General features: G+C 32.2%; 1 protein-coding gene across 1 annotated transcript in view; it reads left to right on the forward strand.

Annotated features, from left to right (window-relative positions):
- Window positions 1-25786, forward strand: part of EPHA5 (EPH receptor A5) — a 464007-nt gene that overhangs the window by 389777 nt on the left and 48444 nt on the right. Inside the window, exons 8-10 of the mRNA XM_044681722.1 lie at window positions 10110-10127; window positions 13499-13677; window positions 25677-25742. Of these exons, the coding sequence (XP_044537657.1) occupies window positions 10110-10127; window positions 13499-13677; window positions 25677-25742 (263 nt within the window). The remainder of the gene's footprint in view (window positions 1-10109; window positions 10128-13498; window positions 13678-25676; window positions 25743-25786) is intronic.

A 25786-nucleotide genomic window follows, 5' to 3' on the forward strand; every position in this document is an offset into this window, starting at 1 on the left:
TATTTATTTACTATAACACAGTTAAAAGCAATCACATATAATGAGGAAAAAAATTCTTATTCTTTAATTTAAAAAAAAAACTCTTTCCTTCTGTCTTAGAATCACTAAGTGTCACTTAGAGTCACTAAGTGTCATTTTTAAGGCAGAAGAGTGGTAAGGGTTAGACAATTGTGTTTAAGTAGCTTCCTCAAAATCACATACTTAGAAAGTGGCTGAGGCGAGCTTGGAACCCAGGAACTCCTGTTTTTGGGTTGGGCTCTCCATTACTGAACAACCTTGTTCCCCCCATATTTTTTTAACCCTTAATTTCTGTGAATTGGCTCATAGGTGGAAGAGTGGTGAGGGTGGGCAATGGGGTCAAGTGACTTGCCCAGGGTCACACAGCTGGGAAGTGTCTGAGGCCAGGATTTGAACCTAGGACCTCCCTTCTCTAGGCCTGACTCTCAATGCACTGAACTCCCCAGCTGCCCCTCCCCCACATATTTTTTTTTAAACCCTTACCTTCTGTCTTGAAGTCAATACTGTGTATTGGCTCCAAGGCAGAAGAGTGGTAAGGATAGGCAATGGGGGTCAAGTGACTTGCCCGGGGTCACACAGCTGGGAAGTGTCTGAGGTCAGATTTGAACCTAGGACCTCCTGTCTCTAGGCCTGACTCTCAATCCACTGAGCTACCCAGCTGCCCCCCCCACATATTTTTAATAATATCCTTTCACTACTTTTTTCTGCCTCTACTCATTCACCTAAAGATAATAATTAATAATGTTAAATTTGTTTTTCTTGGTTGTATATACTTCCATTTTTTACTTATTTCATTTCTACTTCTTTTTATTGAATTTTGTATAATAGAAATATCAAATTTGAATTAATAAACTCAATAAAGCACAATAAAAAAGTTTAAAATGGAAAATCTTTAATCTCATGTATTTCCCTAATGAAGAATTCCAAAAGTTGAATCTATTCCACCCTTAAACTCCCCTAGAACACTTGCTATATCTTATTAGTCTAAATTCTACAATATATTTTATTTCTGCCCCTTTTCTCCTCTCACACAACTTATTCCTTAGTTTCTCTTGTCACAATAGACTATGGCAATAGCCCCACCCTGAAAGGAATGCCTTCTAAAACACAACTGAAAAACTATTATCCAATTTTTTAAATGAAAATCTCCAATAAATTACAGCACATCCCGAGGCAGCCCATCCTACGTTTTATAAGCTCTAATAAATTCTCCCACATTTAAATTATACTGAAATATTCTTCTTTGTGCACTGAATAAAAAGAAAATTAATTAATTAATTAATTGAACATTCATTAAAGGAAATAGAAGAAAACTGTTGTGTTCATGCCCCATAGTTTACATTACAAAAACAGCTAAAATTCATAAATAAGAATAATAATGGAAATAGCCAAATGTTTACAGTAGAGAAAAATCAGAGTCAATAATAAAACCTATGGCCTCTGATATTTATACAAATGCATCAATCAGGATTTAAAAACAAAAAATAGTAAGGATCTTAGAAGAGGAAAATGTATGTCCATGAGTCTTACTAAGGTACTAGAATTAGACCTATGACTGGAATATATCAAATATATCTAATATATACTTGTATAATATCTAACACATATAATGTATGTAATTTCAATTGATGGTTAGGAAAATGGAAATATCATTAACAAAAATTGTATAAGTGATAGTTTTTTTCTGAAAATACAATCCCAAAGATCCTAGGTTTATCAACTTTTGTTTTGTACTCTTTATTTTCTCTTAACAGTGGAAGGAAGCATTAGGATTTGTAGATTTATTATTTAAATTGGCTTATGCTACTCAAAGAATTTGAGAATTTGAAGAGACCTCCCATCTCACATAACACAAATCATTCTCAAAAGAAATAACTACTGTATTATACTCAGTAAGGAGTCAGAAAAGAATGTAAAATAGAAAACAGAAGTTGGAAGAATTTTACAAAAGTACAAACATAATGAAAATCCCTGATTGCCAAAACTGATTCCTGACAACACCAGGAATATTATACATCTGTATATATTCATTCCTTAGCAGAGTGCTCATAGGAATGCATTGAGTGTTTAATTGAATTAGACAACAACATACAGAACTAATGATGCATGTCAAACTTGATGCTTTCAATTTTATTTGACATTTTGAATTTTTCTTAACACAATCAGTTTTAATCCAGTAACAATCTTTTTGAGGTCTGGGACATCAGATATATCAGTATGGCTACTATAGCACTATTAATCATTTCAAACTGAAGTTACACTTCAGTGTAACAAGAATTTATTAAAAGTCTATTGTATACAAGGAAATGTGTTAGGCAGTAAAGATATAAAAGAGAAAAACAAAACTGTTTTATGGACACATTTCAGAATAAACCTAAAAATGACTGTGTTGTTGCTGAGGAAACACTTTATATATAAACATTTTAATCTGGCATTAAAGTGTTATTTAAATGAGGAAAAGATAGAATTAAATAATAGTCATTATTCAAGCAACATCTCTGATTTTACAAAATTAGCTTATTAAAAGAAACCCTTTTTATGAATTTAGGAATACAGGTTACTGAAAATGAATAAATAAAAATAAAAAACATGTGCCTTGATTTAATACTTCGAAGTTATTATACGTTTTATTTTTACATTTCTTTCCTCAAAATTTTAGTAGCAAAAATAATTTCAGAACAGATTATAATGGTTTTTAAGTCAAAGACAGAAAAAAATGAATATACAAAATAGCTGATTATTGCTTAGATTCACATAAGACCTGTTATTGTCAGCAGACCAAAGTGAGTGAAAGTTCTACCTATATATTCTGTTAGTCAAATACTTATTTAGATATAAATCTGAATATGATGATTTTTGAAATGTCTGGGAGAATCAGAAAAATAGAAAGCTCTTGATTCTTAACATCAGAATGTGAAGGTTAAAATCACAGCTTTGGCCCTGTTAACTTAAAAAAAAAAAAACAAACCCCAAAACCACAGAACTACTAAAGTAGTCAGAAAAACCAAGTCTTTAATCAGGAAAGAAAGAGGAATTGGCAGCTACACAGTGTCCATTACCAAAGATTACACAGGACCTACAACCTGGGGACTCTGGTAATCTATCTTTGGGAGAAGACACTGAGCTAGATGCTTTCTCTGAAGAACTATAGAAATTGAGGCACTTATATATTTTCAGGAACTAAGGGACAGAGAAGTAAGATTGATTGACTTTACCATGGTTACAAGGAAATGAGAAGGCCAAGCTTCACTGACAAGATAAAACAGGCTTGGTAAAGAAGCCATAGCCAGAAGCTAAGGTGTCAGGGAGTGATCTACTCTACAATGTATGCTAAAAGGATGGTTCCTGCACACTTATTGGTCTTCTTGGGAATGGATCTCTGATACAATGGAGGAAACTTCTATGACTAAAAGGTACTTAACATTAGATTAGTTTGGCTATCCTCACCTAAGCTAGGATTATCCATTATTAAGGTCTATTTTTACAGTCAGAAATAGGGAGTCTGTGACTTCTCTTGAGATGAACTCTCATGGGACAAGGGCAAACTTGGGTTCTCCAGATTTCAAGATGACACCACTTACCATTAGCTTCAACTTTGAAAATTTATATGACCTATGAGTTTCAGCTTTCTCATTTATAAAGTATAGGTAACAGTCCATAAGAATTTATGAAGTTAATAATGATAGCTAACATTCTTATAATGCCTAATATGTTTCAGGGACTGTGTTAAGTCTTTTAAAATATGTCTATCTTCATATAGTTCAATAGTCATATGATTGGGGATTTTGATTTTAAATGATCAATCTTTTGCAAATATTAATAATATGGAAATAAGTTTTGAACAATGATATACAGATAACCCAGTGGAATTGCAGGACAGCTCATGGAGGGAGGGGAGGGAAGAAGGGAGGGAAAGAATGTGAATCATGTAACCATGGAAAAATACTCTTAATTAATTAATTTAAAAAGTTTTTAAAATCTCTATCTTCACAGTAAGAGGTAGATAATAATATTATCCTTATTTTATAGATGATGAAACTGAAACAAAGGTTAAATGACTACTCAAAGATCACATAGATAGAGTCTTAGTCTGCATGAATATATTCAAGTATTTGGTGTATCCAAGGCATTGTTCTAAGTGATTATGATTCAAAGAAAGGAAAAGACTGTTACCTGCCCTCAAGCAACTGACATTATAATGGAGGAGACAACATTTGTATAAATAGTTAATTCAAGAATAGACCTAAGTTAGTCACAAGGAGATAGGTTAGGTACAAATAAATAGCAGTTACCAAATGCAACCACCTGTAAAAGGTGGGATTTAAGCTGAATATTGGAGAAATCTAGGGAAGCAAAGACGTGGAATTGGGGAAAGTTCTAAGAGTAGAGATGAAAGAGATTCAAGGAACAGAAAGTAAACCAGCACAACTGTTTCATAGAGAACATGGAATGGAGTCTGGAAAGCTGGGGAGGGGCCAGGTTATGAAGAACTCAAATGTCAGAGCATGATCATCTGAGACTACGTATAAAAACCACTTCAAAATTATATGAATAAATATAAATATTAGCTGTTCTTATTAAGCAAGAAATATTTCATTAGTAGGACTAGCAGAAAAAACAGAAAAGATTCTCCTGGTTATGCTCATTTCACTTTGAATCAGTTCATATAAATTTTTCCAGGTTTTTCTGAATTTTGATACAATGAGGAAGGCTACCTAAGACTAAAGGGTATTTAGCATTTACCCTAGGGTCCATTATTCAGTCTGCAACTGCTAGCCTGTGGTTCCCTTCAGGGTGGATTCTCAGGGGGAACCTGGAACTGGGAATAAGCACGAGCTTTGGGGATCTCCAACCTACAAGCTATTTCTAAAACTTGGGGTTCATCAGATCTCACTAGGCCACAAGTTTGGGGTCTCTAGATTCCACATCAACAGTATAACTGGGTCAAAGGGTATGCATAATTTTGTGGGCCCTGTAACCTGGTTCAATATTGCTTTCTGGAATGCTTGTATCAGTTCACAGTTTTACCACCAGTGTATAAGTTTCCCAATTTTCCCACATCCTCTCCAACTTATATCATTTTTCCTTTTTTGATTTTGTTCTTTGTCTATTCAAATTCCTACAATTTCTAATTCTTTTTTTTATTGCTATAATGAGAATTTCTAGTACAATGTTAAATGATAGTGGTGAAAATGGACATCCTTGCTTTACCCATGATCTTATTGGGAAGAGTTTTAGTTTGAAGATATAAAGGAAATGCTTGCTGATGGTTTTAGATAGATGCCATTTATCACTTTAAGAAAGATTCCATTTTTCCCCAATGTTTTCTATATTTTTTATAATTAATGGATGCTATATTTTATCTAATATATTTTCTGCATCAATTGAAATAATCAGGTAGATTTTGTTGGTTTTGTTATTAATGTGATCAATTCTGATGATGATTTTCCTAATATTGTACTGTCTCTGCATTCCTAAGATAAAACTCACCTGATTGTGGTGTATGATTCTTATAATATAATATTGTTATCTTGCTAGTATTTTATTCAGTTTTTTTCAACAATGTTCATTAGGGAGATTGGTCTCCAGTTTTCTTTCTCTGTTTAAGCCCTTCCTTGTTTAGATATCAATTGCATATTTAGGTGATAAAAAGAATTCGAAAGGATTATTTCTTCCCCTGTCTCTAAATATTTTGTGTAATATTAGAGTTAGTTGTTTTTTGAATGTTTGGTAGTATTCACTTGTGATTCCATATGGCTGAGGCTTTTTTCTTAGAGAGTTCTTTGTTGGTTTCTTTAATTTATTGTTTCTGAAATTGTATTGTTTATTCTATTTTCTCTTTTGTTAATCTGGGTAATTTCTATTTTTGGAAGTATTAATGTATTTCACTTTGATTTTTAGATTTATTGGCACATAGTTGGGCAAAATGACTTCATATAATTGCTTTAATTTTTCTTTATTGATTGTAATTTTGCCTCTTTAATTTTTGATACTGGTAATGTGGTTCACTTCTTTTTTAATCATTAACCAATGGTTTGTTGTTTTTTTTTCATTAAAGCAACTTGTCACATTTATAAGTCCAATGGTTTTCTTACTTTCTATTACAATAATCACTCCCTTGATTTTCAATATTTCCAAACTGATGTTTAGTTGGGAATTTTTAATTTGTTCTTTTTATAGTTTTTTTGTTAGTTGTATGCCTAATTCATTGATTTCTAAATTTTTTTGTCTTTTTTTCTTTATGCCTTCATTAAGTTTATTTATTTGTTTGCATTGTGAACTGAAAATAATGCATTTAATACTTCTACATTTCTACATTTGGATGCCCAGTTTTGTGATCAATTTTTTGAAGGTGTTATTTACTACTGGAAAAAAAAAACCACACATGAAATCCTTTCTAATTCCCCTGCAGTTTTCTCCAGAAGTCTATCATATACAACTTTTCAAAAGTTCTATTTACCTCCTGAATTTCTTTCTTGTTTATTTTTTGTCAGATTTTTCTATTTCTTAGATAATTAAGTGGAAGTTCTCTACTTTGTAAGATTAAAATTAATATCCAATAACTCCAAGTATTATAGTTAATAATGTTTATTAATAATCACTTGAAGTAGAAGAAATAAAAGAACAAAAGTATAAAAAACCTGAGTAAAACCTCATGAGTTAATTTTTCTTGCCAAGCTTTCCCCCCAGGCTCCACAGCCTCATTCTGGGGGAAAAAAGAGTAAGAGGGCAGAGCTACACTCAAAATATATCCTCCCTAGGTTAGTATGTAATGTGAGAAGGAACATGGGAATCTGGGAAATAGAGTTCTGGGGTGGAAAATCCTAATAATACAACTACTAACATTTTATGGTATCTTTCTTCCTATAAGTTATGTAACTCTTCCTTTAGGAATCTCAATGTTATGACATTTATTGCATATATATTTAGCATTGACATTTTATTGTCCATCTTGCCTTTTATCATGTTGTAATTTTCTTCCTTATCTCTTTTGATTAGATCAGTTTTTATATTTTGGCTTTGTCTGAGATAATGATTGGGGAAGGTAAGTTTCTATAGCTTCTTGTCTCTGTGTGGCTATTAATACCATTTTGAACTAGTTCCAAAGAGAGTAAAGTTTAAGTACAAGCAGCTACACCTTCTTCTCTTCCCCTATATTTGCCTCTTATAAAACTCTTAATGGGAATTAGTTTACCCCCCTTCTCTCTCTCTGTTTCTCTTCTTCCGATGTGTTTCTCTTTTATATCCCCCACCCTTTATTTTTGGATGTTAGCCTATCTCATTTATGTCCTTCCTTCTTTTCAGCATATTCCTTCTTTTCATTGCTAAAATAGTGACAAATTTCTTATGTCTTAGGTACTTTACATATCTGGCATACTTTAAGTACCTTACCTTTCCCAAGTATCATAGATATATTAATTATTTCAATTATCACTTTTCTATGTATAAATATACTCAATTAAACTTTATTGAAACCCTTATGTTTTCATGTTATACTTTACATTTTTGTGCTTCTTTTGGGTGATGAATTTGTTCATCAATTTTTTTTTTTTGCTTCTGGTCTTTTGGTCAGGAAAGTCTGAAATTTCTCTATTTCTTTAAACATCCATCTTTCCAACATCCTCCTCATATGCCCCCAACCAAGAGGATTTTGCTCAGTTTGCTGGGTATGTAATTCTAGATTTCCTCCTAAATCTTTTGCTTTTCAAAATATTATATTCCATGCCTTCCAGTCCTTTGATGTAGAAAGTTTCAAATTCTATGTAATCCTGACTCTCAATATTTGAATTGTTTCCTTCTGGCTGCTTGAAGTGCTTTTTTCTTGGCCTGGGAATTCTAGAATTTGGGTATAATAATCCTGGTGGATTTTATTTTGAAGTCTCTTCCTGGAGGTGATCAATGAATTTTCTCAATTTCCATTATCATCTCCTTTTCAAAGTTATCAGGGCAGTTTTATCTGATCATTTGTTGTAGTATGGTGCCTAGGTTCTTTTTATGATCATGGTTTTTAGGTATTCTGATGATTATTAGATTATCACTCCTGCATCTATTTCTAAGTCAATTATTAATCCAGTGAGGTATTTTAAATTTTCTTGTATTTTTTCATTCTTTTGATTTTGAATTATTCTTTCTTAATGTCTTATAGTTTCATTTATCTTCTTCTTTGAATTTTGTGATACTTTTTCCATTTGATCAATCTACTTTTTAGAGGCCTATTAAAAAAAAATAGAAAGAGTTGATTTCTCCGGGGTTGTTTGTTTCTTTATTTGTTTTTTTTTGTTTTTTTTTTTGCCTCCATTTCCATTTGGTCCATTTTATATCTTAGAGAATTGTTTCTTCAATGTATTTTGCTGCCTCCCTTTCCTTTTGTCCTATTCTATTTTTTTTTAGAAAAAAAATTTTCCATTGTTACATAATTCATGTTCTTACTCTCCCCCCACCCCCACATTCCACTGTAGCCTATGTGAATTTCCACTGGTTTCTTCATGTATCATTGATCAAGATTTATTTCCATATTATTGATAGTTGTACTAGGGTCGTCATTTAGAGTTTACTTCCCAAATCATGTCTGCATTAACCCATGTGTTCAAGTAGTCATTTTCCTTCTTTCTATTTTTAAGGGAATGGATTTCTTCAGTGAATTTTTCTCATCTGTTGAGTTTGTCTGTTGATTCTCTTATCATTTGGTTTAAAAAATTTTTTTTTCATGTTCTTTCAGCTATTCTTTTGGGGTCTGACATTCACATTCTCCTTTGAGGCTTAACATGTTTTCTTTTTGGCATGGTTGTCCTCTTTTGAGATCTCTTATGTCAGTCTTTCCTATCACTACATTAACTTTATGAGGTCAGGTTTTTTTGTTTGTTTGTTTTTTATCTTTTTCTCATCTTTCAAGTTTTTTTCTCTCAATTATCTATATTTTTCTGTTGAAGTACTTCTCTATTCCTGGGATAGAGGGCACATGGCTCCAAGCTTACAAAGTACTCTTTTCTGGCACTTAGTACTAGGTCCTCTAGATTTTATAAGCATATGCAATGATTCAGCAGAGGTTATAAACAGGGCCAGATGTGATCTGAGCATGTGATCTGATGTTTCTTCAGAACAGGCATACTGAAAAGGGTTTATGAAATGTATTTCATGAATAAATGCCAGTAATAGGAGTTTAATACCAGAGCATCCACCCTTTTCTCCTTCCCTCTCTCTGGTGATACAGTCATAAAATGGCATGAGTAGAAGCCTGGTTTTCCCATATCATGACTGTTTCCCCATGTTTCAACCTCCAGAGTGTGGCATGGAAAGGGGAAATATACAGGCATTTTCATCATTGAAGAGGCTTTTAATATTATTCCTATTCCAACTATATCTAATTTAAATCTCATAGTTATAGATTATCAAATTATAATAGAGGGATCCTTATAAGTGATTAAAAGTTACTTATTAAATTTATTCATACAAAGGTCACATAGTCAGAGGCAGGATTTGGACATAAGTCTTTCAGTATGCAACAGAAAATGTCATTTTGGTATTTTCTAGACATAGTAGCCTATATTATTGTTGGTGTATTCAATAAAGATATATGGGTAAAATATAAGAATTAAACTTTATCATAATTCAATGATCCATATCAAGTTCTTTAATGGGATTAAGAGTTTCTCGTGGGATAGGATGGTTGACTTTTTTGATGTTTAACATAAAAAATTAAGGATGGTTTGCAATGAGTCTTTCCTTAAGAAACTAGTATATAATAACTTTGATTATTAAAACAACAATAACTTACATATTTGGAATTGTTTATCTTAATTTTTAAAATTTCATATGTGAGTTCCTCCTTTTAGCAACAGAAATCCTAACCTATTGTTGTACCCAAATTTTAATACCAAGATTTGGTCATGGTAGGAAAAATCACACTGACACTGAAATGTGCAAGTAGAGGCTCATATATTTGCTAGCAGAGAAGCTAGGGTCAGTGGCAGAGAGGAAGATTTGCCAGTCTGACCCCAGGCTTCTTCAGTCAGGGGTTTATATAGAAATGTTTGGGGAAGGGGGTTGGTGCATACATAATTATCAAGGTGGTGTCAGGGACAGGTGGTCAGGAAGCATCTGGCAAGGTGGGGTTTCAGGGTCAGGAGTCAGGAAGCACCTGGCCAAACGTTCATTAAAGGGGTAAACATTTGTTAAGGAGGTAAACGTTTATCAAGATGGTAAACATTCCCAAGGAGGTAAATATTCATCAGAGATGTTAGGGAGGTAAATATTCATCAGGGTAGTAAATATTCCTCAAGGAGGTATTAAGATAGCTTCAGCTGGAAAACATTTTTAGGTTTGTCATAGGGGGAAGGTAAGGGAGCAGAAAATATTTGGGGCTGGAATTTTGATTTTTAGGCTCATCACTATCATACATAGACAGGGGGTGTGGTAGTAGGCTTTTTAGGACCACTTGCAAAAAAATCAAAGGGTATTACACTGAGAAATGAGAAGAGAGAAGTAAAATGGGATAAATCATATCACATAAAGAGGCATGAGGGTGGGGACTATTACAGTGGAGGGAAGGATAAAGGTGGTGATGGGTAATACTTAAACTTTATTTTCATTGGAATTGGCTCAGAGTTAAAAAAAAATAGCAAGATTAATTGGAGTACAAAATCCTGTCTCTCCTTATAGAGAAGTAGAAGAGGAATAAAAAAGAGGATAACAAGGAGTGGAATAATATCAGGAAGGGGAAGTTGGGGAGGGAATAAAAAACCCTATCAAAAAGTAGGCAAGGAATAAGATGGGTGGTAATGGAAAGGACATTAATATAAAGGAAGAGGAATAGGGAGAGTGATTAAAAGCAAAACACTGTGGTGAAGGGGCAGAGTGAAAGAGAAAGGGCAGTATTGAAAAAGGAAAAAAAAGATAGAGGTCACATATGGTAATCATAACTCAATATAAATGGGTTAAACTCACCCCTAAAAAACAGAAACAAATAGCAGAGTGGATTAAAAACCAGAATCCTACCTTATATCCTTTACAGGAAAAACAGTTGAGGCATGTGAACACACACAGAATAAAAGTAAGGTGCTGGAACAGAATTTATTGGGCTTCAACTAATATATAAAAAAAAGCAAGAGTAGCAATCATGATCTCAGACAAAGCTAAAAAAAACAAATCTCTTTATTAAAAAAGATAAGGGAAAGTTATTACATCTTTTTTTGTTTAAAGGTATTATAGACAGTTAAGTTCTTGACATATATGCACCAAATGGTATAGCATCCAGAATTTTGTTTTCCCTTTATAACTCTTGCTGTTGTGATGTGATGGAAATATATAGAAATTCTGATGATTTATGTACATTTATTTTGGATCCTGTAACTTTGCTAAAGTTGTTGATTATTTCTACTAGCATTTTAGTTGATTCTCTAGGATTTTTTAAGTAAACCATCATATCTGCAGAGTGACAGTTTAGTCTCCTCATTGCCTATTTTAATACCTTCAATTTATTTTTCTTCTCTGTTTGCTACTGTTAATGTTTCTAGTACAATGTTAAATAATAGAGTTGATAATGGGCATCTCTGTTTCATGCCTGATCTTATTGGGAAGGCTTCTAATTTATCCCCATTGCATGTGATACTTGTTGATGGTTTTAGATATGTACTGTTTATTATTTTTAGGAAAGGTCCTTCTATTCCTATATTTACTAGTGTTTTCAATAGGAATGGGTTATATTTTGTCAAAGGCTTTTTCAGCATCTATTGAGATAATCGTGGTTTTTCTTGGTTTGCTTATTGATATGGTCAATTATGTGAATGGTTTTCCTAATGTTGAACCATACTTGCGTTTCTGGTATAAATCCTACATGATCATGATGGTTAACCTTCATGATCACTTGCTGGAGTCTTTTTGCTAGCATTCTATTTAAGATTTTTGTGTCTATGTTCATTAGGGAGATTGGTCTGTAGTATTCTTTTTTCTGGTTTTGGTCTGCCTGGATTTGAAATCAGTGAATTAGTGTCATAAAAGGAATTTGGTAGGACTCCTTCTTTGCTTATTATGTCAAATAATTTGTATAGTATTGGAATTAATTGTTATTTGAATGTTTGATAGAATTCACTTGTGAATCCATGAAGCCCTGGAAGATTTTTCTTAGGGAGTTCTTTGATGTATTGTTCAATTTCTTTTTGAGATGGGATTATTTAAGTATTCTATTTCTTCTGCTGTTAATCTAAGCAATTTATATTTTTTTAAATATTCATCCACATCACCTAGATTGCTATATTTATTGCCATATGAATAGGCAAAATAGTTTTTAATGATTGCCTTAATTTCCCCTTCATTAGAGGTGAGGTCTCCCTTTTCATCTCTTATACTGTCAATTTGGTTTTCTTCTTTCCTTTTTCTTATTAGATTGACTAGTACTTTGTCTATTTTATCTGTTTTTTCAAAATACCAGCTTCTAACCTAATTTATTATTTCAATAGTTCCTTTACTTTCAATTTTATTAATTTCTCTTTAGATTTTTAGTATTTCTTATTTAGTTTTCATCTGGGGATTTTGATTTGTTTGCTTTCTAGTTTTTTAAGTTGCATGCCCAATTCATTAAGCTCTGCCCTCCCTAACTTGTTAATATAAGCACTCAGGGATATAAATTTACCCTTTAGAACTGCTTTGGCTCCATCCCATAGCTTTTGATAAAAAGTCTCATCATTATCATTGTCTTCAGTGAAATTATTAATTGTTTCTATGATTTGTTCTTTTACTAGCTTATTTTGGAGAAACATATTATTTAATTTCCAATTATTTTTTGGTTTACCTCTCCATGTATCCTTGCTAATAACTAATTTTATTGCATTATATGATCTAATAAGCTTGCATTTATTATTGTGCTCTTTTGCATTTTTTTTGCCATATTTCTATGTCCTAGTACATGGTCAATCTTTGTGAATATTCCATTTGCTGCTGAAAAGAAGGTTTATTCCTTTTTGTCTCTATTTATTTTTTCTCAATATGTCTATTAACTCTAATTTTTCTAGGAGTTCATCCACATCTCTTATCTCTTTCTTATTTATTTTTTTGTTTTGATTTATCTAGATGTGATAGGGGAAGGTTGAGGTCACCCACTAGTATAGTTTTGCTATCTATTTTGTCTTGGGCTTCACTAGCTTCTCCTTTAGAAATTTGGAATCTATACTGTTTGGTGCCATACATGTTGTGTCCTGATATTTCTTCATTGTTTATACTGCCTTTTATCAGGATGTAATTATCTTCCCTATCTCTTTTAAGCAGTTCTATTTTTACTTTGGCTCTGTTAGAAATCATGATTTCAACTCCTGCCTTCTTTTTCTCAGCTGAAGTTGGATAGATTTTGCTCAAGTCTTTTATTTCCTATTTTAGAAATTTTTTTCTCTATCTCAGTGTTGTAAAGCAAGTAGGTCTGAAGTTTTGCTCCATCTAAGCTGCCATCTTCCATGCATTTTTTCTGTGTTTCTCTGGCTTTCTCCTTTAGTCAACTCCCCGGCCACTGTTTCAACTCCTCGAGTCCAGTACCAGCAAGGACCTCTCTCCAGGCCAGTGCACCCGCCAACCTGGAGATTTCAGGGCCACTGGAGACTGTGTACAACCCATTGGGGAAGGTTCCTGGGATTCCCCTTCTGTACCCTCAGACCCAGCAGTTCAAGAATTCAAGCCTTTTTCTTGTGGTACCTCTTGAGCTGTCCAGCATTAGGATCCCCCTGCTCTTTCCTGTTGTTAGATTTGGTCTTCTTTCTTCTCTAAGCACTTTGGTTTCTATTTTGGTGTGGAAAGGATGTGGAGGTTTTAAAATTTGCTTCATCCAAGCTGCCATCTTCAATGAAAGCCCTCTGTCTCAGCAACCAGAATTGTAAAGGAGAAACTAAAGGAACTTTAGGAGGAAATAGATAGAAAACTATACTGGTGGAGGACCTCAAACATCCCCTCATAAGAACTAAGTAAATATAACCAAAACATAAATAAAAAAGAAGTAAAGGAAGTGAATGAAATTTTATAAAAGTTAGGTGTAATAGATATGTGGAGAAAACTAAATAGGGATGAAAAGAATGAACTTTGTTTTCAGCAGGACATGGTAGATACACAAAAAGAATGACCATTGACCATGTTCTTCAGCATAACAACTTTACAATCAAATGTAGAATAGCAGAAATAATAAATGCAACTTTTTCAGATCACAATGCAATAAGAATTATAATCAAGAATGCTTAAGTTCTGATTTTGTTTTCAGCCACTGACTACTTTGTTGTGATCCTGCGTGTGTCATATAAGCCATCTCAGTCTCAGTTGCTTCATCTATAAAACAAAGACAGCACTAACTTACTGGGTTCTTTAAAAACTCAAATGAGATACATTCAGTGTACTTTGCAAATTTAAAATATCATAAATACTAGCTATTTTATTATTATTTACTCATGATTTATCAGGACTACAACTATTGTTTATTTATCTATTTTTCCTTTGGGAAATGACAAATCATTTAACTGTGACCTTTTTATTTATTTTAACTTTTAGTAATTCAGTAAAAAAAAATTAAGAATTAGGTGTATTAAATTTAATTGATACTTTCTAACTATTTTTGAAGTTCATATTTCTTTAAAGATATACTTATTTATGCTCCTGTCATTTGAACCCCATGCCTTCTAATTCTGTGGGACTCTTGCCTGTTTTCCTATAAGTCTTTTATTAATGAATTTTCCATGTCAGAGTATCCTTCTTGTCCTATTATCTTAGGGCTATAAGTGTATGATGGTTGTCAACATTTCATAACTAGAAGACAACCTCAGAGATCATGAAAAAACTGAGGTAGAAAGAGATGAGATGACTTGTCTAATGTCTCAGGAAAAGAGTGAAGAGTCTAGTTAACAATATTTTCAGTCTCCAGTCTTTAGACCCCAATTTTCAATGTGATTCTTGGTTCCTCTGATGTTTTAAACTTATTCAATAAGGAAGTAACATTTTGCCTTACATAAAGAAAGTACTTCAGTTGTTGGTAAATTGCTCCTGTTTCTTCTTTCCTAATGCTTCAATTCATTCTTTCCATTCCAGATTTGAACCTCATAAATTCACTTAGAGACTATTCAGATATTTCCTATAAGATTTTCCTGCCACCATGTTATCCTTGATTGTTTCAAATTTTCTTTCATATCACTACCAGATTAATATTCCTAAAATGTAAACTTATAGAACTTTAGGTATGAAGAGATAGAAAACTGAATCTAATAGATCCCAACTATACCAAATGAATCTTTACTCCTCTAACATATCCAACAACTAGCCATCCAGTCTATGCTTCCTGACTTTTAAGAACATAGAATTCAATACCATTCCACTGGTGGTAGATCCAATCAGAAGGAGAGATTTTTTTAACTTTTTGTTCATTTATGTTGTTTAATCATGAAATAAATTATTTTTTGTTTTTTTTCTTGTTGTAAATATTATTAGTATATATTCATATTATTTTATCTTGAAATCTAACGGTTATTCCATGACTTTTATGTTTGTATTGTTTCTCCTTTAAAATTAATTACTTAAACTACCTCCTTTTATGCTATTATAAAGCTTAGAAATGTGAAGTTGATCTTATTTACAATTTTATTTAAAAGGATTTTGAGACACATATATACTGTCTTTCTGACACCTAACTCTAATGACAATTCCCAATATATATTCCATATTGTAAACCTTTGGGAATCAGAGAGTTATAAAATGAAAACAAACAAGTATTCTATTTATTTAAGAAAAAATTATGAATGTCTATTTAAATGTACAACAGTTAAAGGAGGATGCCAGATTAATAATTATTAGGCAAGATACCTGCTATGTTAGGGTTATTAATATATTTTTGTTGTCATCAGTTTGTAGATTTAGGTAGAAAGGGGAACCCAGAAATCATGAACAAATTGAGGAAACTCTCTCTGCCACATTAGCATATAAAGAGTCCATGAATAATATTTTCTTTATTGTATAATCAACATGCAAAGACCACTGTCAATAATTTCTAAACATTTTCAATACAGCTCTATTTTATATTTTTTGTCACAAAATACATCATTTTAAAATGATTTCTGATATTTTAATTACTCACCCCTTGAAATGAATATTGCAAATGATCTCATTATTTTAGAATCTAGATGAAAAACTTCATTGATTGGTTAAAGCTTCAGTGAGAAATCAGGCCAAAGATAAAATCTCTTTGGGTAGACTTGGTTCATCTCTGAATTCCAGGATGAAAGAAGGGGGAGGAGAAGAGCTGGATGCAACTCTGTCCTCTTGAGAGAAGGATTTAGTGTAAAAAAGAACCAATGGAATCATATGGTATATTAAGAAGTCTCAGGAATTCAAAGCAGCAGAAATGCATGTATGATGCATTTTATTATTTGTGGAGCCATGTAGTTTCACTGTGCTGTGTCACACTTTACTAGTGTGTTTTATTTATCCTCTTATTGTTCAGAGACACCCACAAAAGAGAAAAAGGAGGAAGGAAAGAGATGGTGTTCAGTGATGTCTTGGGAATCAGAGGATCTGGTTCAATTTCTACCTTTATGTCTTGGACAAGTCAATTAATATTCTCCAGCTTCATGTTTCTATTTGTATGATGAGGAGGTTGGATTAGATATTGTCTATCAATTTTAAATCAATGAGTATATGAGTTAAAATGTTGCTTCTATGAATTTTATGTCCTAATAGGTTATTGTTGATAGCAATATTCCTCAATATATTCCACCAATGAAACATTAATTTAGGTTTAAGACATTCTGTAAAAATGCAAATACCTTGTTAGAAAACTCAGCTGATTTATCATTTGCACATTCAAGTGAGTGTTAATTTAATGAGATAATCAGATCTCGACTGAGACATATCTAAAATCAGCATTTTTTCATTAAACAGGACTATTGATTGAAGTGAAGAAGGTAGGACAGATTTGGGGAAGAAGGGCAAGGAATACTAGGAAGCTTTTGGTTGATTCAATATGATAGACTACAGATAGGATTCAAAGAATCAGAAGGATTGACTTTGAATTTGAGTGGTAGGATATAGTGCTTTGCTTATAATAATATCAGGACAGGAATTTTATGTTTTTGAGACTATTTCCTTTTCTGAAAAAGGAAAGACTAAATGGATACTAACTTTAAATAAAATGAATGATTCTTAATCTTGTTTGATCATGGCAATCTGATAAAATGTATGGTTGCCTTATCAGAATATTTAAAAATGCATAAACGAAAATACTTAAGAACACAGAAAAAATATCTTGAAATAAAATCACCAAATTTTATTTTATAAGGCAAATTTATGTAAAACAGCTTCAAAATCATTGAATGAGATGACTTCTAGTGATCATTTCTACTTAAAATCTTGTGAAATATGTTCTTGTTTCTGAAGACCAAGTAAAAGAAAGAGGTAGAAAATAATTCAGAACAAGGAAAAAAGGGTGAAAATAAACAAATGAAATATGGCTCAATTATATAATTTTGCCTAAAGTCAATTGCAACTGGAATTCAACATAGCCTCTTGATTTAATTGCCTAAAGTCAGTTGCAACTGGACAGAGGGTCAATGTTTTCATCTTGGCTTTATAATTTTTTCTTCTATTTCTTTTGACAAGTCAATGCCAATATTTAGACCTCAGTTTACAGAGAATGTGGTAGGGAATGAATAAAGAAGAACTGTAAGATCTCTTATAGTTGTAAATTATGATGCCTTTGTGTCTGATTCATACAAGTATGCACAGCCCAGAGTATACTAATGGAAGATATGACTTCCTTAAACTCTTCCTGCTTCCATCCCAAATACTTTTGCTGGTAACAGATGAGAAAGGGAAAAAAATAAAAAGAAGGGGATATAAATAATAGTGCTTTGTGTCATAGCTTTATTTCCAAATCTATTACTATAATCTTTGTACTTTGGCATGTTTCTTAAGAATATTAAAGTTTGGTGGAAATTGTGCCTTACATGACTAAGGATTTTTTAGCCTAATGAGTCTTCTTGCCACTCTTCCCAAATATTTCCTATTCTTAGAAATGTTTTTTTTGTGAAATATTGTTAAAGGGCAGTGTGTATATACATATATGTATATAAATATACACATAGATATGCAAAAATTCACACATACATATGCACAGTAATAATTAGGAAGTACGCTAACACTATCTTATACATATGTATTATCTATATTCCTATTTATATTATACATATATAGTTATGCTATCCTATTAGTATATATTAACAATTAGATACTAATAGGAAATACCCTTTAAACTATGCCATATATCTTTTGGTTATAGATATGAAACTATTACTAGATATTTAAAAAGTTATTTTAAAATATTATTATTAGAAAAGAATTGCTTTAAAGATATGAAGAAAAGTGGGCAGCTGGGTAGCTCAGTGGATTGAGAGCCAGGCCTAGAGACAGGAGATCCTAGGTTCAAATCTGGCCTCAGACACTTCCCAGCTGTGTGACCCTGGGCAAGCCACTTTACCCCCATTGCCTAGCCCTTACCACTCTTCTGCCTTGGAGCCAATACACAGTATTAACTCCAAGACAGAAGGTAAGGTTTATTTAAAAAAAGACATGAAAAAAAGGTATTTTACTCACTAATGATTTGTGGGGATGAAAAAGGAATAGATTTTATTTTTTTCTTCTAGGACAATTTTTATAGTAATTTGCTTATTGTACTTTACTTTTCTTATGTCCAGAGAAAATTTGATTGATGATTACTATACTATGCTTTTATAATGAGTCACTGAAATCATTAGCAATGGAATTAAGTATATACATGCATATATTTCTACTTATTCTCATTTCTCTTTATCCTGTTTTGCAATAAATATTAGTTACTCAGTTACTCCATAATAGGAAGAGAATTGTTTAGGGAGTATATGATGTGATGGATAGAAACAAGACAAGACAAAGCATATAATAAACTATAAGAAAACTCAATGGAACTATTTTATACAAGCAGAGAACATATAAAGTCATTAAAGAAACATTATTGGGATAAACAAAAACCAGTTGAGTTGATTGGGTTTTTTACCCCCTCCCCCCTTTTTTATTATGAGAAATTCTACCTTTGAAGAATTCTTTTCTTCTATGAATTTTATACCTCTTATTCCATTTGTACTATTCTGCTTTTTAAGAAATTTTTCCTTAAATGAATTTTTGTGATTCAAAAAATACACATTTGGTCAAGTCTGTTTTTCAAGATGTTATATTCTTCAATGTCTGTACCTTTTTTTTTACCATTCTATTAATTCCTTTTTCAAAAATTTCTTGCTTCTTTCTCATTTCTTTTTTCCAATTTTTCCTCTACTCATTATGTCTTTCTTTAATTTTTCCAAGAATTCTTGTTAGTCCTGTGTCCAGCTACAATTTTACTTTGAGGAACTGAATGCAGCTATTCTCACATTAAAGTTTTCTTCTTAGTTTGTTTCTTGATCTTCCCTGCCTCTGTAATAGTTTTGTTTGCCCAAATTTTGTTGTTTTTCATTTATTTTTCAAGGTTCTTTCATGATTTGAAACTATTTTAAAATTGCATTCTGGTCACCCAAGGGTAGTAAGGCATTTTCTAAAGTTTCAGACTTTTGCGCTTCTCTTTTCAGAGATGGTTCTGGGATCTTGCTAGTTTGGAGTATTTTCTAATTTTTGTGATCTGGGTGAAGGTGTCATCACTGTTCTGTTGGTTTGCATCTTGGTGTTTATTAGTAAGGGCCACCATTCTCCTGCTACAAGTACTAGTGCTCCTCTTTTCCCTGGAACTTCTGACCAATGCCTCTGCTTCCTTATGAATGACATTCAGCATTCATCTCCTCTTTGGAACTGTAGCCAAGAACTACATATGGGTACTAGAGTTGCCAATCAGCACTAGCTGTAACAAGTGCCAGTAATGGGTCCCATTATAATCTCTTTCTGAGTAGTGGTCTAACTGCCTTACAAGCTCTTGGCTTAGAACTACTGAAACTGCTACTGCTTCTATAGCTACTCTTTCTGCTACTGACTATATGTGCTCTGGACAGATTTCCATTCCAATTTGCTTAAGCCAAAAAAACTATACGTATGTATTTTACTCTGACCTCTTTTTGGCTCTCCTAATCTAAAATTTTATTTGAGTTATTCTCTTAAAGCTGCATAGATGGGAATGTTGAGTGTGTTTAGTTGGGTTGCTGCCTCTAAGCCACCAACTTAGTTCTACCCCACAATGTTATTTTTAACCAAAATGAAAAATTTTATTACTAAACTGCATAATATAAAATTTGGCCTAATATGCTATCTTGCTGAGAATTTTGGTGTTGTTATTGTTGTTTCCAGACATTACTTTTAAACTTTGTTAATTTCATCTATTTCTTTATCCAAGTTACTTTAAAAATTTTCATTAATTGAGTCATTCATGGTTACTCTTGATTCGATCAATTTCCAATACGTATAATTGGTTATATATTCCTTCACTTTGACTATAAGAAGTTTAAAGGAGAAATTGACAAAATTATGTTAAAATATGATTGGCTTATCAAACTCCAAAAGAATTCTTGAATAGAACTAGGGTTTATAATAACAAAATTCATTTGCAAAAATAAAAATAATAAGAATATCAAGGGAATAAACAGAAAAATGGTGAGGAATTGGACATTGCAATATCAGCTCTTTAAGTATATTACAAATCTGTACTTTAATTTGTAATGTACTGTAATCATTAAAACAACTTAGCAATAGTGACATTAATCACTGGAACAAAGTAGAAAATATATATATATACATATATATATTTGGGAAGATTGCAATATAATCTGGCAGAAACAAGATATAGACCAGTATCTTGCTCCATATACAAAGATAGGCTCAAATGGATACATAATTTAGAAATAAGAGATGACATTATAAGTGAATTAATGGACAAGGGAAGAAATTACCTGATAATGAAAAATTCATGACCATAAAAGAAATTGAGAGATTCATAGGAAATAAAAATGCATAATTTATTTTAGATCATTTAACATCAAAAGATTTTTTTGGTGTTAAATCAATGCAGTTGAAATTAAAAAGCAGGAAATGGGAAACATTTTGGAAGTTTCTCTAATAAAGGTCTCAATCTTAAATATACACATAAATGTATGGGACTGAAAAAATTCATTAGAATGGGTGTCATAACACAATAGATGTATTTTCAAGGAATATGGACAGATAATTTTCAGAGGAAGAAATAATAGCTACTGCTAGTCATGAAAAAATTCTCTAAATCACTAATAATTGAGAAATGAAAATTAAAAACCACTTTGAAGTATAAACTTACAACCATCTGATTGGATAAAATTATAAAAGGGAAAATGAAAAATTCTAGATTAGTTTTGGGAAAACTGATACACTAGTACACAGTTGGTGAATCTGTAAATTAGTCTAATAATTCTATAAAGCAATTTGGAATTATGACCCAGCAGCTATAAAACAGCATATACTCTTTGACCTAGTAAGACTGCTAATAGTTTAATATCCAAAAGAGATAAAAAAGAACTCATATGCGTAAAATTCTCATGTCAGCTCCTTATAGCAGGAAATAATTTAAAATAAGAGTAAGCCTATTGATTGGGAAATTGCTAAACAAGTTATGCTATATACATGTGAGAGAGTATAATTTAAAAACCTGGAAGGATTTAAGTGAATGGATAGAGTACAAAGTGAGCGCGAGCCCACAATTATATACAAACACAGACATATACACACATGTATATATTCAAAAAATTGTAAAGATGACAAAATTAAAAAAGATTTAATAATTGTCAAAATAATGGCCAAGTGGAATTATAAAGACTCATGAAGAAACATGCTATTGACTTCTAGATAAAGAAATAATAGACACCACAAATTGAAATATATGTATGTCGTTCATGTTTCTCTTTCTTCCTTTTTTGGGAAACATGTTTCTTTTGCATGACTGTACATATTTTAATGGGTTTTGCTGGTTTTGCCTTCTTAAGGTGTGGGAGGAAACAGAGGTAGAGGGAGAATTTGGAACTGAAAAAAGAATAAAAAGTATCTGTGCTTTAAAAAATAGATTACCTATCTACCCCATTTTCTTAATCTACCAAGCAGTCTAATAACTCTGATAAAAAAGTAAATGAGTTTTCCTGCCATGACCTGTTCTTCATGAAGCCATGGTGATTCTTTGTGATTAATGCTTCCATTTCTAGATGTTCCATAAGAAATCCAATTACTACTTCTACTGATAATAATAATTACAATAACAACAATGACAAATCATGTAATTTTCCCTAATATTCTCTTTAATGACCTCATTCTCTTAAACATGAGGATCCAATTCCCTAATTTGAATGATTTATAAGCTAGTTCCAGAGATAAAAGATTTTAAACAATATACTACATATATAAACAATATATGCATATACATATAGACATATGTATCAATAATGACATCTAAAACATGCTACAGATGATAAGTTGTCCAACAATTTTGAGGAACGAGAGATAAATTAATATTGGTATACTCTTATAAGATAATACTTGAAGTAGGATTAAAAGAAAATTAAGCCTTATATAATTAATAATGACATTCCATGTTATGTTTTATAAAGTGGTTTTCTTCACAAAAAACTTTTGAAGAAAACAATTAAGATATTATTCCCATTATATTTATAATAAAATCAAAGCCCAGAGAAGCCTAATCCTTTTCCCAGGGTCATAGATCCAAGTAAGTAGTTAAGGCCAAGCGCCACACCTTACTATTCATTGTCCACAATGACTCTAACCTAGTTCTGTTCAAGATGCACAAATTTTTTTTGGATTTATATCCAATTTTCAACTCAAGTAGAATATATATACATATATATATATATATATAAAATAAGATATATGTGTATCTATGCATATATTTAGCTATTAAGAAGACAATGTGATATAGTAAAGCATGCTCTAGATCTCATGTCTCAGCACCAAGAATAGCATTTACATATAAATCACTAAAGCATTGGCGTATAAATTTTAAACTCTCAGAAGTAAAGGCCTGAGATTTTACAATGTTATAAAAGGATTTGCTTATTACAGTAGGGCTCCCTTATCTTTGGTTTTGCTTTCCATGTTTTCAGTTATCAACCCAAAACTGTGGGATTCCTCTGTTGAGGCTCTGGAAGTCTGCTGATAAGAAGTAGGAGTGAAGGTCTCTTCTGCTTCCAGTTTCGATATTTTTTTTACATTAACTTTTGTTTTTCTTTTTTATGTCAGAGTGAGAGGCCACAGAGTGCTAACCAGAGAGCAAGAGTAGGGAGAGAGAAGACAGATATATGGAGCCAATGTTTGCTTATATCCATGATTTCAACCATTCATAGTACGTCCTGGAGTGTATGTGCTATGCATATGGGGACCCTACTATATTAATGAAGAAGTCAGCAGGATACAATGGAAGAATTCTGAATGTGCTATTAGAGGACATAATTTTAAATGCACACTTAGCTCTATCCTGTCTCTATGGCTTTAGACCAGTGATGGGCAAACTATGGTCCCCTGAAATGTTCTATGTGGCCCCATGACATTATTCCTAATCTGATGAATACAATGAGTAGGATACAATACAATGAAACTTCCAAAGAGTTGCCTTAGAAACAGACTGACAGATGAGTATCTCCTTCCTTTGGCCCCCTCTTTAAAAAGTTTGCCCATCACTGCTTTAGGCAATTACCTTGTTCTGTGATTCAGAATCTTTGTTTGCTTATTTTTCAGTGAGAGGTTTGGACTAGATGATATTTAATGTTCCTTCCAACTCTAAAATTACATAATAGGGGGCAGCTAGTTGGCTCAGTGGATTGAGAGCCAGGCCTAGAGATGGAAGGTGCTAGGTTCAAATTTGGCCTCAGATACTTCCCAGCTGTGTGACCCTGGGCAAGTCACTTAACCCCCATTGCCTAGCCCGTACCACTCTTCTGCCTTGGAACCAATACAGAGTATTGAGTCAAAAACAGAAGGTTAGGCTTAAAAAAAAATTAGATGATAATTACATTTGCACTAGTAAACAACTGATCAAGTGAGTATTACATGCCTATTTCTATATCTATTGGAATTGTAGAGAGAAAATACATTATCCTCAAGATAATAGTGTAGATATTGCTTACTCTGTATTTGATGATATGAATTAAATTTTTTTAATATAACCTAGGAAAATCTGGTAGAAACAACTGTCTTCAACAAGGTAATCACCATTTCGGTCACATGTCAGATTACAAAAAGAATACATTTCTAATTTAGACTTTTCTTTTACCAGCGTGAGATGGATGAACTTAGGTAGACAACATAGATGAACAGGCTAAATATATCTTCAGGATGTACTTTAATAATTTTATCTATAAACATTGAAGACATCCATACTTAAGGGTAAGTACAAAAATACTTCCCTTAGTTCATCACTATAAAAATACCATTAATTTGGACTGCATTTAGATTTTGAAATAATGTAACTGTGTGCTGTGATAAATATTTGTCTTTTTTTATTTTTTGCTATAAGGTAGTTTAATTCAGAAGTGATAAAAATAAAATGTGAGATAACACAACATGTAGATAATTCAAAATAGAGGAATAATAGCATTATCACACCAACTTGACATGTTTATAAACACTGAAGGTAAGGAATTTTTTGTAGGTTACCAATATTGGAAATTTGACTATCCATCTATATACCTTGCCATGGACAAAAATTACTTGTAACATTATAAAAAGTAAATTTACATCAGAACTACAATTAATTTTTCAATAGAAATAAGATAAATAAGAAGCCATTTACTGGGGTAGCCAACCTATTTTTTTTTATTACAGCAACTGTGTCATTCACAGTTCAAAAGCTACTAAGAATGAAAGGACCATATCACTTGTGATTTGTTCCTTTTCTTCATTCTATAACTATCTTTGAATACTATCAAAGAAAAACAAGGAGGCTATGCATGAAAGAGAATGAAATACTAAATATCATTCTTGATTTCATAATTCCAATCTATTTATTAAATTGTATATGAAGCTGTCAAATTAATCATTATTTTATAATATAATTTACTTGAAATGCCCACCCCTAAATAGGTACAAAATTATAAATCAAATCTGAAATACATAAGCATTTATATGGCACTTTAAGTCATGCAGATATTTTACATGTATTATCATATTTTATTCCCAAAATAAACCTCTGAGGTAGGTACTATTATGATACCAATTTTATAGATGAGGAGAATAAAGTTAAGATAGATTTTGTGGCTTGCTTAGGGTCAGGCAGGTAGTAAGTGATTTTGAACTCAAATTTTTCTGTTGGGGGCAGCTGGGTAGCTCAGTGGATTGAGAGCCAGGCCTAGATACAGGAGGTCCTAGGTTCAAATCTGGCCTCAGACACTTCCCAGCTATGTGACCCTGGGCAAGTCACTTGACCCGCATTGCCTATAAAAAAAAAAAGAAAGAAAAAAATCTTTCTGTCACCTTTTCCAATCTTCTCTAAGTTTATTCACATGGACTAGTACTTGAAACAATCCTTTGATTCCACACATTTTCAAACATTTGAAATCAAATCTTTAACTAAATAAAACTGGCAAATGAAAAGTTTCACATATATTAATGTGATATTAGAGTAGTGGGATCCATACCTTATCTTGGGCTTTTTTTTTCCTTTTCAGTTGCTGTGAATGTGGCTGTGACAGGGCTTCTTCCCTGTGCGCTGTTGCCCATCCAAGCCTAATATGGTTAGTGTTCCCCTCAAGTTTTTTCACTCCTCGGCTTTACTTGC

Source organism: Gracilinanus agilis, chromosome 6, assembly GCF_016433145.1.
Source record: "Gracilinanus agilis isolate LMUSP501 chromosome 6, AgileGrace, whole genome shotgun sequence".
NCBI classification, from domain to species: domain Eukaryota; kingdom Metazoa; phylum Chordata; class Mammalia; order Didelphimorphia; family Didelphidae; genus Gracilinanus; species Gracilinanus agilis.